The 15,106-nt window shown below is 28.6% G+C and overlaps 1 protein-coding gene across 1 annotated transcript in view; it reads right to left on the bottom strand.

Annotated features, from left to right (window-relative positions):
* Window positions 1–14,421: 14,421 nt before the first annotated feature.
* Window positions 14,422–15,106, bottom strand: part of LOC119604650 (regulating synaptic membrane exocytosis protein 1) — a 204,606-nt gene continuing 203,921 nt past the window's right edge. The window contains 1 exon segment of the mRNA XM_037957411.1: window positions 14,422–14,952. Within this exon segment, the coding sequence (XP_037813339.1) occupies window positions 14,761–14,952 (192 nt within the window). The 3' untranslated portion in view covers window positions 14,422–14,760.

Genomic DNA, 15,106 nt, shown 5'->3' with positions numbered 1-15,106 from the left:
CCGAAAACCTTGAAGAAACTAAAAACCCTTATAACTTCGTTAAAACACGTTTTAATTGAAAAATAAGCTTATTTTGTGATCATATGTGACTCATATCCCCCTTCAAAAATCGATATTTTGACATAAAACCTTGAAGAAATTTAAATCGCTTATAACTTCGTTAAAACACGTTTAAATTGAAAAATAAGCTTATTTTGTGATCACTCATATCCCCCTTCAAAAATCGATATTTTGACCGAAAACCTTGAGGAAACTAAAAACCCTTATAACTTCGTTAAAACACGTTTAAATTGAAAAATAAGCTTATTTTGTGATCACTCATATTCCCCTTCAAAAACCGATATTTTAACCGAAAACCTTGAAGAAACTTAAATCGCTTATAACTTCGTTGAAACACGTTTAAATTGGAAAATGAGCTTATTTTGTGATCACTTTGAATTGAAAAATAATCTTATTTTGTGATCCTCCATATTCCCCTTAAAAATTCGATATTTTGACCGAAAACCTTGAGGAAACTTAAAACCCTCATAACTTCGTTAAAAAGCGCTTCAATTTAGAAATAAGCTTATTTTGTGATCACTTATATTCCCCTTCAAAAATTGATATTTTGATCGAAAACCTTGAAGAAACTTAAATCGCTTATAACTTCGTTAAAACACGTTTAAATTGGAAAATAAGCTTATTTTGTGATCACTCATATTCCCCTTAAAAATTCGATATTTTGACCGAAAACCTTGAAGAAGCTTAAATCGCTTATAACTTCGTTAAAACACGTTTAAATTGCAAAATGAGCTTATTTTTTATCACTTTGAATTGATCACTTTGAATTGAAAAATAATCTTATTTTGTGATCCTCCATATTCCCCTTAAAAATTCGATGTTTTGACCGAAAACCTTGAATTTAGAAATAAGCCTATTTTGTGATCACTTATATTCCCCTTCAAAAATTGATATTTTGACCGAAAACCGTAAGAAACTAAAAACCCTTATAACTTCGTTAAAACACATTTAAATTGAAAAATAAGCTTATTTTGTGATCACTCATATTCCCCTTTAAAAATCGATATTTTGACATAAAACCTTGAAGAAACTAAAATCGCTTATAACTTTGTTAACACACGTTTAAATTGAAAAATAAGCTTATTTTGTGATCAATTCACCTTCAAAAATTGATATTTTGACCGAAAACCTTGAGGAAACTTAAAACTCTTATAACTTCGTTAAAACACGTTTAAATTGAAAAATTAGCTTATTTTGTGATCACTCTTATTCCCCTTAAAAATTCGATATTTTGACCGCAAACCTTGAAGAAACTAAAATCGCTTATAACTTCGGTGAAACACGTTTAAATTGGAAAATAAAATTATTTTGTGATCACTTTGAATTGAAAAATAATCTTATTTTGTGATCCTCCATATTCCCCTAAAAATTCGATATTTTGACCGAAAACCTTGAAGAAACTTAAAACCCTTATAACTTCGTTAAAACACGTTTGAAAAATAAGCTTATTTTCTGATCACTCATATTCCCCTTCAAAAATCGATATTTTGACCGAAAACCGTAAGAAGCTAAAAACCCTTATAACTTCGTTAAAACACGTTTAAATTGAAAAATAAGCTTATTTTGTGATCACTCATATTCCCCTTCAAAAATCGATATTTTGATCGAAAACCTTGAAAAAATTTAAATCGTTTATAACTTCGTTAAAACGCGTTTAAATTGAAAAATAAGCTTATTTTGTGATCACTCATATTCCCCTTCAAAAATCGATATTTTGATCGAAAACCTTGAAAAAATTTAAATCGTTTATAACTTCGTTAAAACGCGTTTAAATTGAAAAATAAGCTTATTTTGTGATCACTCATATTTCCCTTGAAAATTCGATATTTTGACCGAAAACCTTGAAGAAACTTAAATTGCTTATAACTTCGTTGAAACACGTTTAAATTAGAAAATAAGCTTATTTTGAGATCACTTTGAATTGAAAAATAGTCTTATTTTGTGATCCTCCATATTCCCGTTAAAAATTCGATATTTTGATCGAAAACCTTGAAGAAACTTTAAACCCTTATAACTTCGTTAAAACACGTTTAAATTGAAAAATAAGCTTATTTTGTGATCACTCATATTCCCCTTCAAAAATCGATATTTTGACCGAAAACCTTGAGGAAACTAAAAACCCTTATAACTTCGTTAAAACACGCTTAAATTGAAACCCTCATAACTTCGTTAAAACACGTTTAAATTGAAAAATAAGCTTATTTTGTGATCACTCATATTCCCCTTCAAAAATCGATGTTTTGACCGAAAACCTTGAGGAAACTTAAAACCCTCATAACTTCGTTAAAAAGCGTTTAAATTTAGATCTAAGCTCATTTTGTGATCACTCATATTCCCCTTAAAAAATCGATATTTTGACCGAAAACCTTGAGAAAACTTAAAACTCTCATACTTTGTTAAAAAGTTATGAGGGTTTTGTGGTCACTCATATTCCCCTTCAAAATTCGATATTTTTACTAAAAACCTTGACTTCGTTAAAACACGTTTATATTGAAAAATAAGCTTATTTTGTGATCACTCATATTCCCCTTCAAAATTTGATATTTTGACCGAAAACCTTGAGGAAACTAAAAACCCTTATAACATCGTTAAAACACGTATAAATTGATCACTAATATTCCCCTTCAAAAATCGATATTTTGACATAAAACCTTTGAAGAAAATAAAATCGCTTTTATCTTCGTTAAAACACGTTTAAATTGAAAAATATTTTTTTTAGTGATCACTCATATTCCACTTTAAAAATCGATATTTTGGCCAAAACCTTTGAAGAAACTAAAATCGCTTATAACTTCGTTAAAACACGTTCAAATTGAAAAATAAGCTTATTTTGTGATCACTCATATTCCCCTTCAAAATTTGATATTTTGACCGAAAACCTTGAGGAAACTATAAACCCTTATAACTTCGTTAAACCACTTTTAAATTGAAAAATAAGCTTATATTGTGATCACTCATATTCCCCTTCGAAAATCGACATACTGAGCAAAAACTAATCACTAATATTCCCCTTCAAAAATCGATATTTTGACCGAAAACCTTGAAGAAACTTAAAACGCTTATAACTTCTTTAAAACACGTTTAAATTGAAAAGTAAGCTTATTTTGTGATCACTCATATTCCCCTTCAAAATTCGATATTTTGGCCGAAAACCTTGAAGAAACTTAAAACCCTCATAACTTCGTTAAAATACTTTTAAATTGAGAAATAAGCTTATTTTGTGATCACTCATATTCCCCTTTAAAATTTGGTGTTTTGACCGAAAACCTTGAGGAAACTATAAACCCTTATAACTTCGTTAAAACACATTTAAATTGAAAAATAAACTTATTTTGTGATCACTCATATTTTCCATCAAAAATTGATTATTTGTTCGAAATGTAAAATCGTCTGTATCTTTATTAAAACTCATTTAAATTGAAAAAGGCTTATGTTGTTTAAAAAACAAAAAAAAACTCCAGTTTTGTTTATTTGTTTAAGTATTTATTTATTTTTTATTTCTTTTCAATGTAATATACATACAGTATTCTTGTTTTTTACTTTTTTCTGATTAATAATATGCCATAAAGTACATACATACACATTAATATTTTCTTTAGTATTTTTTCATTAGTATTATTTTTTTCTTTTTAGTATTTAAGATAAATTGTATTGTATCTCTTTGTAAGTTTGATATATGTATCGTGTCATATGTTTACATTTCATTTATTCACTCAAATATTTAGTACAAAAAAGTACTTTCCAAATTTTTATTTACTTTTTATTTAAAATGTCTGTTGTTTTAACCATTTTAATTTGGAAATATTTCATTTCATTTTATTTTAATTTATTTAATTAAATTAACGACGCTTTGCTGATATGGTGTTTTTCCTACAGTTTTCATATTTTATTAAAAAAAATACAACAAATTATAAAATACAAACATTGTTTTGACAGTGACGATTATGAAAGAAGAAATTTACAAATTAATTGTCACTGTAACTGACTTAAACTTAGAACTACATAAGTTTATGCTACCAAAAAAATTATTTATTATTTGTTTGTTGTTGTTTCTTTTTGACATATAACATGTTTATATATTTTGTTTTTTTAAATAAATATTTCTTTAATTTTCTAAGTTACCATTCATGTCAGATTTCAGTTGAAAGGTAATTGTATGATAGTTTTTTAAAAGAAACCTAAAAATCTGACTAGTATGGAATCTTAGTTTTTCTTTGTATGTTTAATATTGACGAATTAACATAATAATATATGAATCTAAATGGATCATTGGAATCTTCCGATAGATTCCAATGTTTTGCAAAACTTTCATTTTATTTCTTAATAAATTATAGTGTTATGAAAAAAGAAAACATTATACTGAACATGATCAAGTGTTTAATGCAGTGAAAATTTGTTTTTAATATAATATATAACGGCAATATGTGACCATTTAACTTCATGATCGCCTATAGATCACCGCTATCTTGGTGAAGTAGTTAAAATTGGAATAAAGCAGTACTACAGATCAATCTAAGTTGTTTAAGCAGCCAAAATTTGTTCTTAATATACATAATGCTAATATGTGACATCCCAACTCTAGAAATCGCTGCATCAATACCTACTGATCGTTGTTAATTTGGTGCAGAAGCATTCATAATATAGATCACCGCCATGTTGGCGGAGTAGTTAAAATGGAACATAGCAATACTACAGATCAATTCATGTTCTTTAAGCTGTCAAAATTTATTCTCCATATAGATAATGCTAATAGTTGACATCCCCATACTACATATCGCGGCATGATCACCAACTGATCGTTGTTAATTTCGTGCAGAAGCAGTCTTAATTTGTTCTCAATATTTACATTTAATACATTATGGTAATATGTAACAGCCGACTGATCGTTGTTAATTTGGTTTAGAAGCAGTCATAATATTGCTCACCGCTATCTTGATGGAGTAGTTAAAGTGGAACATAGAAATACTACAGATCAATCCAAGTTCTTTAAGCTGCCAAAATGTTTTCTTAGTATACATAATGCTAATACGTGACATCCCAACACTACAGATCGCTGCATGATCACCGACTGATCGTTGTTGATTTGGTGCAGAAGCAGTCATAATTTGTTCTCAATATTTATATGTGATATGTAATATGTGACAGCATTTTAACACCACGATCACCTCTAATTTGGTAGAGCGATCAACATTTTTTCTCAATATTTATATTTAATGGAAACAAATTATTGCAACTCTACAAATCGCGCCAAATTTCTTTAAGCAGTCAAAAATTGATCACAATAATAACATGTATTTCAGCGCTATGATTGTCGACAGAAAATTGTTAATTAGGTGGAGTAATTTACATTTCTTCTACATATTGCGCTGAATTTCTTTAAGCAGTCATAATTTGTTCTCAACATTTATATTTAATACAATATGTAGTGTTGAAATAACCAATATCGCCAACAGATCGTGCTGAATTTTTTCAAGCAGTAATTACGGTAATACATATGTACAAATGTGGCTGCATTTTAACACCACGGTAATCGCTAACTTGGTAGAGCAGTCAAAATTTGTTCTCAATATCTACATATATTTAATGGAAACAAAATATTTATTATTTACATTCATATACAATATCGTCCATAGATCGCGATCGATCGATCGTCGAGAATTAAAGCAAGTTTAAAAATTTTTAGGCTTATTACCGTTCGTTTCTGAAACTAATCGGGAATACTAAAATCTTCGTATCGGTCGCTAAAATTAAGTACTCATGCAGAGCTATGATCAATAATAATGAAAATAAGGATTGAGAAACATAATTGTGCAACATCATATACATATGTATACATATATTTAGCTCCATTCAGTTGCTTATGTTTAATCTTTATCTTGAGTGATTGGCATTCCATGTTCCAGACGGATCTTTATATAACATTAGGTGATCGATGAGTTCTAATCAGAACGATCAAAACTGCGTTAAAAGGAGTCTATATGGCCGGCCATACATCATGCAAGTATAGAGAAAGCTTAAACACTAATAAAAAGATCTGAAACAAATTTACAAATCATAGAGATATTGTTCTAATAAAGTGATAATTATTAATGGAATTATGACTTAATAATAATAATAATAATTTGTCAATATTAATCACTACAAAGTAATAGTATTTCTATTACTTTAAATAATATGTATATAAAAAAATAGTTTAGTTTAAGTAGAAATTCATACATTTAAAAATATGCACTAGCTTTCGTATGATTAGAGAAAGTTTTTCTTAATTAATTCGATTTTAATTAAATTTTCGTTTTTATTTTCTAATAAGAGTATAAATATAAATAGCAGATAAATTGTTTTAATTTAAGTATATAATATATATTATTTTAATAGTTAGTAGAATTTTTTTTGTAAAAGGAAAAACGAAAAATTGTTTTACCTTATCCGTCTTTTTATATGTTTAAATAATATCAAATAATTTTAGTTTTTCTTGTTTTTTTTTAGCACAACCATATTTGTGTTTGAAACATTTTCATTTATACAACATTTTTGTTAAAATAAATTTTATTTAAAACAACATAATTATAATTTGTTAAAGATTTTATTAGTAAGAAATAGAAGCGTATTAGTTTGTAGATAAAAAATATTGTTTTTCTTTTTAATTTTTTTGTCTTAGAATAGATTTAAAAAATTAGTTTTTAGTTTAAGAGTTTTTATAGTTTTTTTTTTGTTTTAAGTTTATAGCTAAGCAAGTTTTCCTTTAATGTTTTTCATTACTTTATTTTCCATAACTTGAAGTTTTCCCTGCCTTGTCCTGTTTTTTTTTTTTTCATGTAGCCAACTTTAACTTAAATGTATTTCTGTTGTAGTTTAAAAACTACTTACTGTTTATTATTGTTATTGACTTAATTACTATTTATTTTTTTAGTGTCTTATTCATAACAATTTATCAAAGGTTTGTAAGATAATTTTTCATACAAAATTTGTTCTATAAACCTTTAATAAATCGTTATGAATAAGGCAGTTAGAATTTAAAGTGAAATAATAAAATTGAAACATATTGTATAAGTGAGTTTATTAAAAATATTTATTTTATTCCATATACAATTTTAAAATGGTCTAATTTTAGTTTCATAAGTGTAAAATGTTCAAACATGATTTAAATGTAGTGGAGTGACATATAAAGAACCAAATTGTTCATAAATTATAACTTTCGACCGGAATATTAACAAAATTTAAGTTCTAATTTTAAAATAATGATTAACTTGCTGAGACAATTCTACTGGATGGGATTTGCCAGAAATTGTAAGCAAAATAAATGTTGCGATTAGCAGAAAGTGGTAAACTGTGTGATCTGACCGTACGTAGTGATGTTGTTAAGAATATATTAAGATTTATTGAGGTTCCCGGCAAAGTTTCTGAAGTGCTTTACGTTATTTGCTTTTAATCTTAAATTTGAAAAAAAAAAAAATGGTGCTGAAGCAAATCGTTTGCTCACCGAAGCTTACGCTGATTGTGCTCTATCGGTTTGAATGTGCAATAGATGGTTTACACGTTGGTTTAGAAGTAGTAGTACATGTCAGCCAAAATGTTTAAAGAGTAACAATTGGAGATTGACGTCAAACTCAGCAAGAGCTTACAAAATCACTAGGAGTTATTCAAGTAGCAATTTTAAAATGTTCGCAAACAGCAGAATACATTTAAAATCAGAGAATTTGGATACCAAATGCATTGAAGATGTGAAACCTTGAAAAGAAATTAATTTTTACACTTAATCATTACTTGCGAGAAAACTGGATCTATCACCATAACTCTAAGCATATGAAATTACATATGAAACCCGGCCAGTCAGCAGATTCGACATAGAATTGATTTAAAAATAATAGTTTGGGAAGTTTTGCCTCATACGTCTTATAGTCTAGACCTTGCCCGAACGGTTACTAAATATTTTTTTTATCGACGCTGAACATTCTCTCGGGATAGGCTTCACTTCAGAACAGACACGCCAAAAACACTCAGGTGGCAATGTTTGGCTGACGTCGGTCCATGTACAAGCACTTTGCGCAAACATTCGAGATATCCAATATCTTACCATTGCAGTCCTATTGCGAAATATCTGGCAATGTTCTCCTTCGACACCTTATTCGAAATCATACTCAACCAGACTCTTGTTTCAATAACAGCACCTAGATCTCTTATCCAATACACTTACTCTGCATCCAATTCACACATATAGCGCCCACACTCACACCTTATTCGAAATCATACTCCACCAGACTCTTGTTTCAACAACAGCACCTAGATCTCTTATCCAATTCACTTACTCTGCATCCAATTCACACATATAGCGCCCACACTCACACCTCTGCGCCCAAAATGAATCCTGCGTGCCACAGACTCCCGTAGTGGTAGTATTTAACTCCTCCAGCTTCCAGTCCCGGCAGACTAGAGGTACTGGTAGTACGTCTATTCCCCGGGATATATTCCCAGATAATATACCCCGAGGGTCTAAGTTTTGCAAAAATGCCAGTGAGTTAGATGATAATGAAGACTTTATAAATATAGTAGTCTCTTTAATAAATATGGACCGTCCCAATCAGTACACATATGGTCAAGGTCTTTCGGACCGAATTACAATGAATGAAGTTTAAAAAGATTGACAGGTCATCAACAAGACGAATTATGGATAAATAACAGACGCTCATGAATTTTAAATATGATTTCGATTTGATCTTCTAAACCTTAACACGTTGTAAAAAAGGGACCAGAACTAATGGAACCCCAATTGTATTTATTTTTGGACTTTAGACTTTAAATGTGACGGAATAAAAATTCATATTAATTCGAGAAATCTCTAAAAAGTCATAATCCTAAAATTAGACCATTCTAAACAAGATCATTGTGGTATAAGCAGTTCAAAACTCGATTTAATAAGTCTATAGTTTAATTTCGTTTTAAATAATTTTTCATTGTACTGTTTTCTATTGAAATATGTTTTTTTAAACCATTTTTAGCATTTTTATTTGAAACTCAGTATAGTAATAGTTTTCGTTTAATTAGAGTAATATGTTTAACTATTTATTTATAGTAGTTTTATTTGTATATTTAGATGTTTGCTTTAGTTTAAGTATAATTTGTTTAAGTTTTTTAGTTGTTTTATTAGTGTAAGTATTATCTTGTTTTAATTGCAGCCATTTTAAGTAAAAAGTGCTTTTTAAAAGTTGATTTTAGAGTGTAAGTTTATATTTTTCTTAAACGTTGCAGTGTATGTGCGTTGGTAGAAGACTCCTCTATATTTCTATGTTTATGTTGAAGAAAGGTAATTTCTTAAATGGAAAAATATAAATAAATATTTATTTTCATTTTAATTATCTTTAATGAAACTACCTTTTATACGCACTTTATTTATGTAGAGTTAAAAAGTAGAAAAAAAAACTATCTAACTACCAATGTTTATTATTATTTTTTTTATATTATTTACTTAGAAGAAACACTAACAGCCATTTTTTGTTTTTTTATATATGTATTTGTACCCTATATAATTTTTGTTTGTTTTTATTTAGGGTATTTAAAAGGAAGTAAGAAGGATTTACGTATAAAAAGGATAGTATAAAATATTATTAATAATATCGTCTTAGTTTAAGCAAATGTTAAGAAAAAAGATTTTAGTTTCTTTAGTGATTTTTTTTTTTTTTTTTGATTATCTAAAATCTTTTGAAAATATATTAAAGTATTTTTAAGGGAGCTATTGGATGTATTACTTAAAAATGTGGGATTTACAACAGAAGGCGTTTATTTTGAAAGTAAACAATAAAGATTTGTTTTGTTTCAAAAATTTTCGAATTCGTTGTTAAAAATCATATTCGGTAGAGTTTTTTTGTTGAAAAAATGGCGCACACCGAATTCTCACCAGAAATCAGATGTAAAATGTATTCCTAGGAATAAGAGATCGTATGTGAAGCTCGAAACGACACCAAAGTTAAATAACCACACCGAAATCTCTCCAAAAATTGGATGAAAATGGATCTTGAAGAGTAGGAGTTCGTATGTGAAGATCGAATTGACACCAAAGTCAAATAACCATGGCATTTAGGTATCTACTATGAGAGGCCGTAATCTGAGCTATCCATCACAAGTAACATATGCGGAATACAACTGACTCGTTTAAAGTAATCATTGGCCAAAAATCCTCAGAATATACCGCTAGACATGAAAGCGTAATATACCATCTTGATAACTATCTTCCACATGTTGAAATACTTATTAAAATATGTTTAGAAACTAGAAGTTGGGTAGGTTTGACTCATCCGCTTCATAGTCTAGACTTTATCCCGTCCAATTTATTATAAGTAGCAGAAATCTGGCGAGATTATCACAGGGAAACCTGTAACAAATGCAACTGATTCAGTTGAAGGAAGCATTGACCGAAAAACGGTCCGAATATGTTGCCAAATATGGCTGATAAATTACGCTCTCACCCACCTTATGGTCGCGAAGTTTTGCCTCATTCCTTTCTTTCCCCGTCCGACTACTATGTATCAAGCCTAAATTGGCTTGATTCATTTTTCTCAAGTGTTCAGAGTGTTGCCAGAAAGATGGGAAAAGTCTTAGCTAACAATTCCTAGCCAAAAACATTTCACATTTTTAAGTTACACATCCAATATTTTTAGGATATAGGGGCAGAATTAAGCTCAAAGGACCATAATATTAGTAGGAAATGCTAGAGCAGCAAAATATATTCCGATATGTGATAAACAACGCTACAATTTAGTTTATAATTTAATACTTTCGCTCCCTTTACAAAAAAAAAACATGAAAAATCATTTTTTTGTATACTTGATCTTATAATCATATAAACGCAGTTCAAACTTTAACAAAATTCTATATAATTAAAACCTAAATATAATATTTTCGTTTTTTTTTAACAAAATTAATATACAATTGCTAACTGAACATATGTTTTTGGTTTGTTAAGAGCTTTTAATTAAACTTTTTTCTTTTATTTAAATTGTTTTCTTTATAATTTCGTTTAACTGTTTTTAACGTCAAAGATTGTCAATAGTAATTGTAATAGATTTCATTTGATAAATTTCGAATTTGTTTATATTATTTAGTTTAAATTTTAGATTGTTTAAAAATATATTTTATGTTAAGTTAAGGTAGCACGAAGTTTAATAATTTTTTATTTTGAAGTTTTACTTTAAAATTTCTTAATAATATGTATACATAATTATTTTAAAAATATATAAGTTTTTATATTTTTATTTAGTTTTTGTCTCAAATGTACCTTTTGTTTTTTTTTCAATAATAAATTTTGCAACATAAATATATATTTTTTTAATTTAAATATTTGTTTTTCTTTAGTTTTATAACCCTTTTTTTAACACTACATTTACATAAATAAATAGTAGTATTAATTATTTCATACATATATATGTTTTTTATGCTTTGTTTATTTGTATTTTGAATTATGTTTTTTTAAGTATAAGAATTTAATTTAATTATGTATATGTATTTATCTTAGTAACATTTATTTATATTATTTTAAATTATTTGCTGTATGTATTATTTTATGGTTTTGGTTTTGTATTTTTTCGGTTGTTTTTTTTTTTTTTTGTTCTTTCTTAACTGGTCAATAAATTTTCTCTTTTTTGTAACAAGCCATTCAAGCATAAATTTTATTATAGTCTTCTAAAGCGAAGAATTTTATTTCTAACAATTTTAATCCTTTTATAAATTTGGTTTTCCTTTTCTTTATCATCTTCTTCTTCTTAACAGTTGTGTTTTATTTTAAAAAAAATCACATATTTTCTTATAATTCTTTGTTTTTGTGTGTATTGGTAAAGAGGAATTAAAAATATGTTTTAATGGATTTAAATTGTAAACAAAGTGTTGGAGATTTTTATTCTTTTGAAATTGCTTATTATGGCATATTTTTGGCATTTGAATTAAAACATTTAAAATGTTTTAAAAAGACAGATGAAATCAATCATTTTTATAACAATATTGAAGAAGGAAGAAAGTGCAGATTGCTTTGAGAGAGTGCTAATCATAAAGGAGATACCAATATATCTCAGCCTGTGCTCTTGTAGAGCTTCACAATTGCATAGAAGGTGTAGAACCATTTTTTTTCGTGACACGTTACGTTTTGACTTTCTGGATTGATCGCTCAACACTATCGAATCATACTATCAAAAAGTGGAAGACTATAATAGATATTTTAAAGGTGTTTTGTCGATTCAAAAAATACAAAACACATATAGACAGATTGAAAGAACGATGTCGAGGTTTTTAGTTTTGACTCCGATGAATATCAAAACATTGGAATTTATGAACGACACATCGATGTCTTCTAAACATTGATGCATCGTGTGTAAACCTAATAGCCAGCCTACCGCAGCTTACGGTGAATTTGTTTCATCGGTTTCAAAGTGTGTGCGATTTTTTTGCAGATAAAAATTTGTGATTTTGAAACCGAATGCAAAGATTGTCCACGTCAGCTAAAACCGATTGAAGACTCAGCATTATAGACAATACTCCATGAAGATCGTTGTCAAGCCAGATCTTGTAAAATCATTGGGATATACTTAAGGATCAATTTTAAAATGTTTGCGAGCAGCAAGATTCATCTAAAAGCAGCGAAATTCGGAACTATAGCAAATGAAATCGAAAGAAATTCAACTCTATATGAGATGCGACGAAAAATGGTTACATTGCGATAAGCATAAAGGATCGTATGTGAAACCAGGCAAATTGACGTAAACCGCTCACAATATGTTGTCAGACATGAAAGCATAACATTCCATCATGACATTGCTCGGTCGTATATCTCAGTCCCTATTGAGAGCTATTTAGAAAGAAGTGGCTGGGAAATTTCGTTCTTACCCGGCTTATGGTTCAAACCTTGCCCCGTCTGATTACTGACGATGAAAGATGGATATATAACGATAAACCAGAGCACAAGATATCGTTCGTGAAAACCAGTCAACTAGACACATTGATATTAAAACCGAATATTCATGGCGCTAAGATAATGCTTTGTATTTGGTGGAACCAAAAGGGTTCTATCAATTATGCGCTGCTGAAATATACTGAATTCAAGTGATTTGAAGAGAGCATTTCCCTTTCCCCCATGCATCCGCGCCTGGCTCAGACACATGTTGCAGTCTCTTTGAAAGAAGTAGTAGCATTTTTGAAAGAAGTAGTTGCAACATTACACTCTCTGGCTACTTGCAATGAAAAATTTGTCCATTACTACATATAACCTGGAGATACTATACGATAAGAAATCGCATGTGTAAGCTATCCTACCAGAATGTTTGAAGGGAGCATTTACCGAGAAATATCCAGAATTTCCTTAAAGTTCAGACCCTGCACCACCTGACTACTATTTCTTTCAATTTTTGCAGAACGCTACCTCTGGTATACGTTTCACTCCAGAATAGGGTATCCGAAATTGACTTGATTCATACGTAGCCTTTTCGGTAGAGGCTCCTTTTAATGATCATTGATGCAACTTATACTAATCAGGAAACAGAAGTCAGTCTATTATATTAAAGCTTCTGATCTATTTGTAAATTCATGACGTAACATGATAGTTTCAAGAGTGTTATTCAATATCAGATCTAATAACATTAAAATTTAAAATATGGTCTAAAATATTTGTTGGTATTTAATTTAAAATATCTACTTTTTTTAATTAAATCATTATTTGAGCATATAATCAATTAGGCAATTTAATGCTAAGCAATCAATTTTATACCAAGTAAAATAAATTTTCTGAAACAAATAAGAAATTTGTTAACATTCATCCACAAGTGTCTGAAGAAAGGCCTTTGCCCTTTGCCAAAAGTTAGCTCACAAAAGCTTAAAGGAAAAGTATTTTGCCATTTAATAAACCTCCCTAAACTACAGCAAACACAAATTTTATAGGCGTTGCTCTAACTACAATATGATGTAATGTAGCACTTCTGCCCAACAACAATTTGTATTTTCTAACATGTCGAATATCATGCTGAAGAGACTAAAAGTAAATAGATTTGTTTAGAAATATTGTTAGAATGATTGATTGATTTCTTAATATTTTATTAGGCAAATTTTTGCAAAAAGTAAGAAAAACAATATGTTAATGTTTAACAAGTAAATAATTGCCGAAAAAAACGTACTGGGTTTTATAAACAAAGAAATTTAATCTAAAAAATATAAAAACAAGAGACTTTGTCTCATAAAAGGAACAAATTAAAAATATTATTTATTATGTTGCTAAGCGCTTTCCTTCCCTTTTTGTTCTTGTTATTTTTATAAAAACACCTTTTCAAATTTTAAGTTTTCTTATACTATAGTTTTATATATATATATATATATATATATATATATATATATATATATATATGTTTTATGTTTTTAAACACACTCCTCAAATGTGCCAAATGTAGATAAATGTTCATTAAAACTATTAAAATGTTTACATTTAAATATTGTTTTGAAAAAATTCATTAAATCATTGATACCTTTGGTACAGTAAATTGTATTTTTCCCTTTAATATTTTCTTTAATAACTATTGGTGTTTTCTTAGTTGCTGTCGATACTGCAGCCACAGCAGCTGATTTTATTGTATTTGTTATATTAGTTGTTGTTGTTGATGATGATGATGCTGTTGCATTTGTTGTTTTATTATTATTATTATTGGTCTGTTTTGGTTTTTTGGGCGTAATCGGTCAAGGAGAATTATCCGAATCAGAACCACCAAATGAATGCATTGGAAATAATGGATACCAACCACCAATATGTTGTCCCATATTGATTTTATCCAAATTAACTTCAGTACCACCTAAACCCTGATTATGTTCGAAACCAACACAGCGTTGCCAGACCATTATAACGATATTGCGTCCAAAGACATCGGCGCTCTAGAGTGGATAAAGAAAATTGTATTGAGCTCAATTTCTTGAAAGAAAGTTTACAAGAATAATTAAGATTTAGGAAATGAAAATGATATCGGATGAGAACAAGCTCCAAGTTTCCACGAAAAATTAAAATGCAGCAAACTAAAGTGATCTTTTG

The sequence above is a fragment of the Lucilia sericata genome, unplaced genomic scaffold (assembly GCF_015586225.1).
Source record: "Lucilia sericata isolate MDLA Ls3-8-SP2 unplaced genomic scaffold, ASM1558622v1 Contig000413F_arrow, whole genome shotgun sequence".
NCBI lineage: Eukaryota > Metazoa > Arthropoda > Insecta > Diptera > Calliphoridae > Lucilia > Lucilia sericata.
The sequence above is the reverse complement of the archived record's forward strand: the minus strand, read 5'-3'. Positions and strand labels throughout refer to the sequence as shown.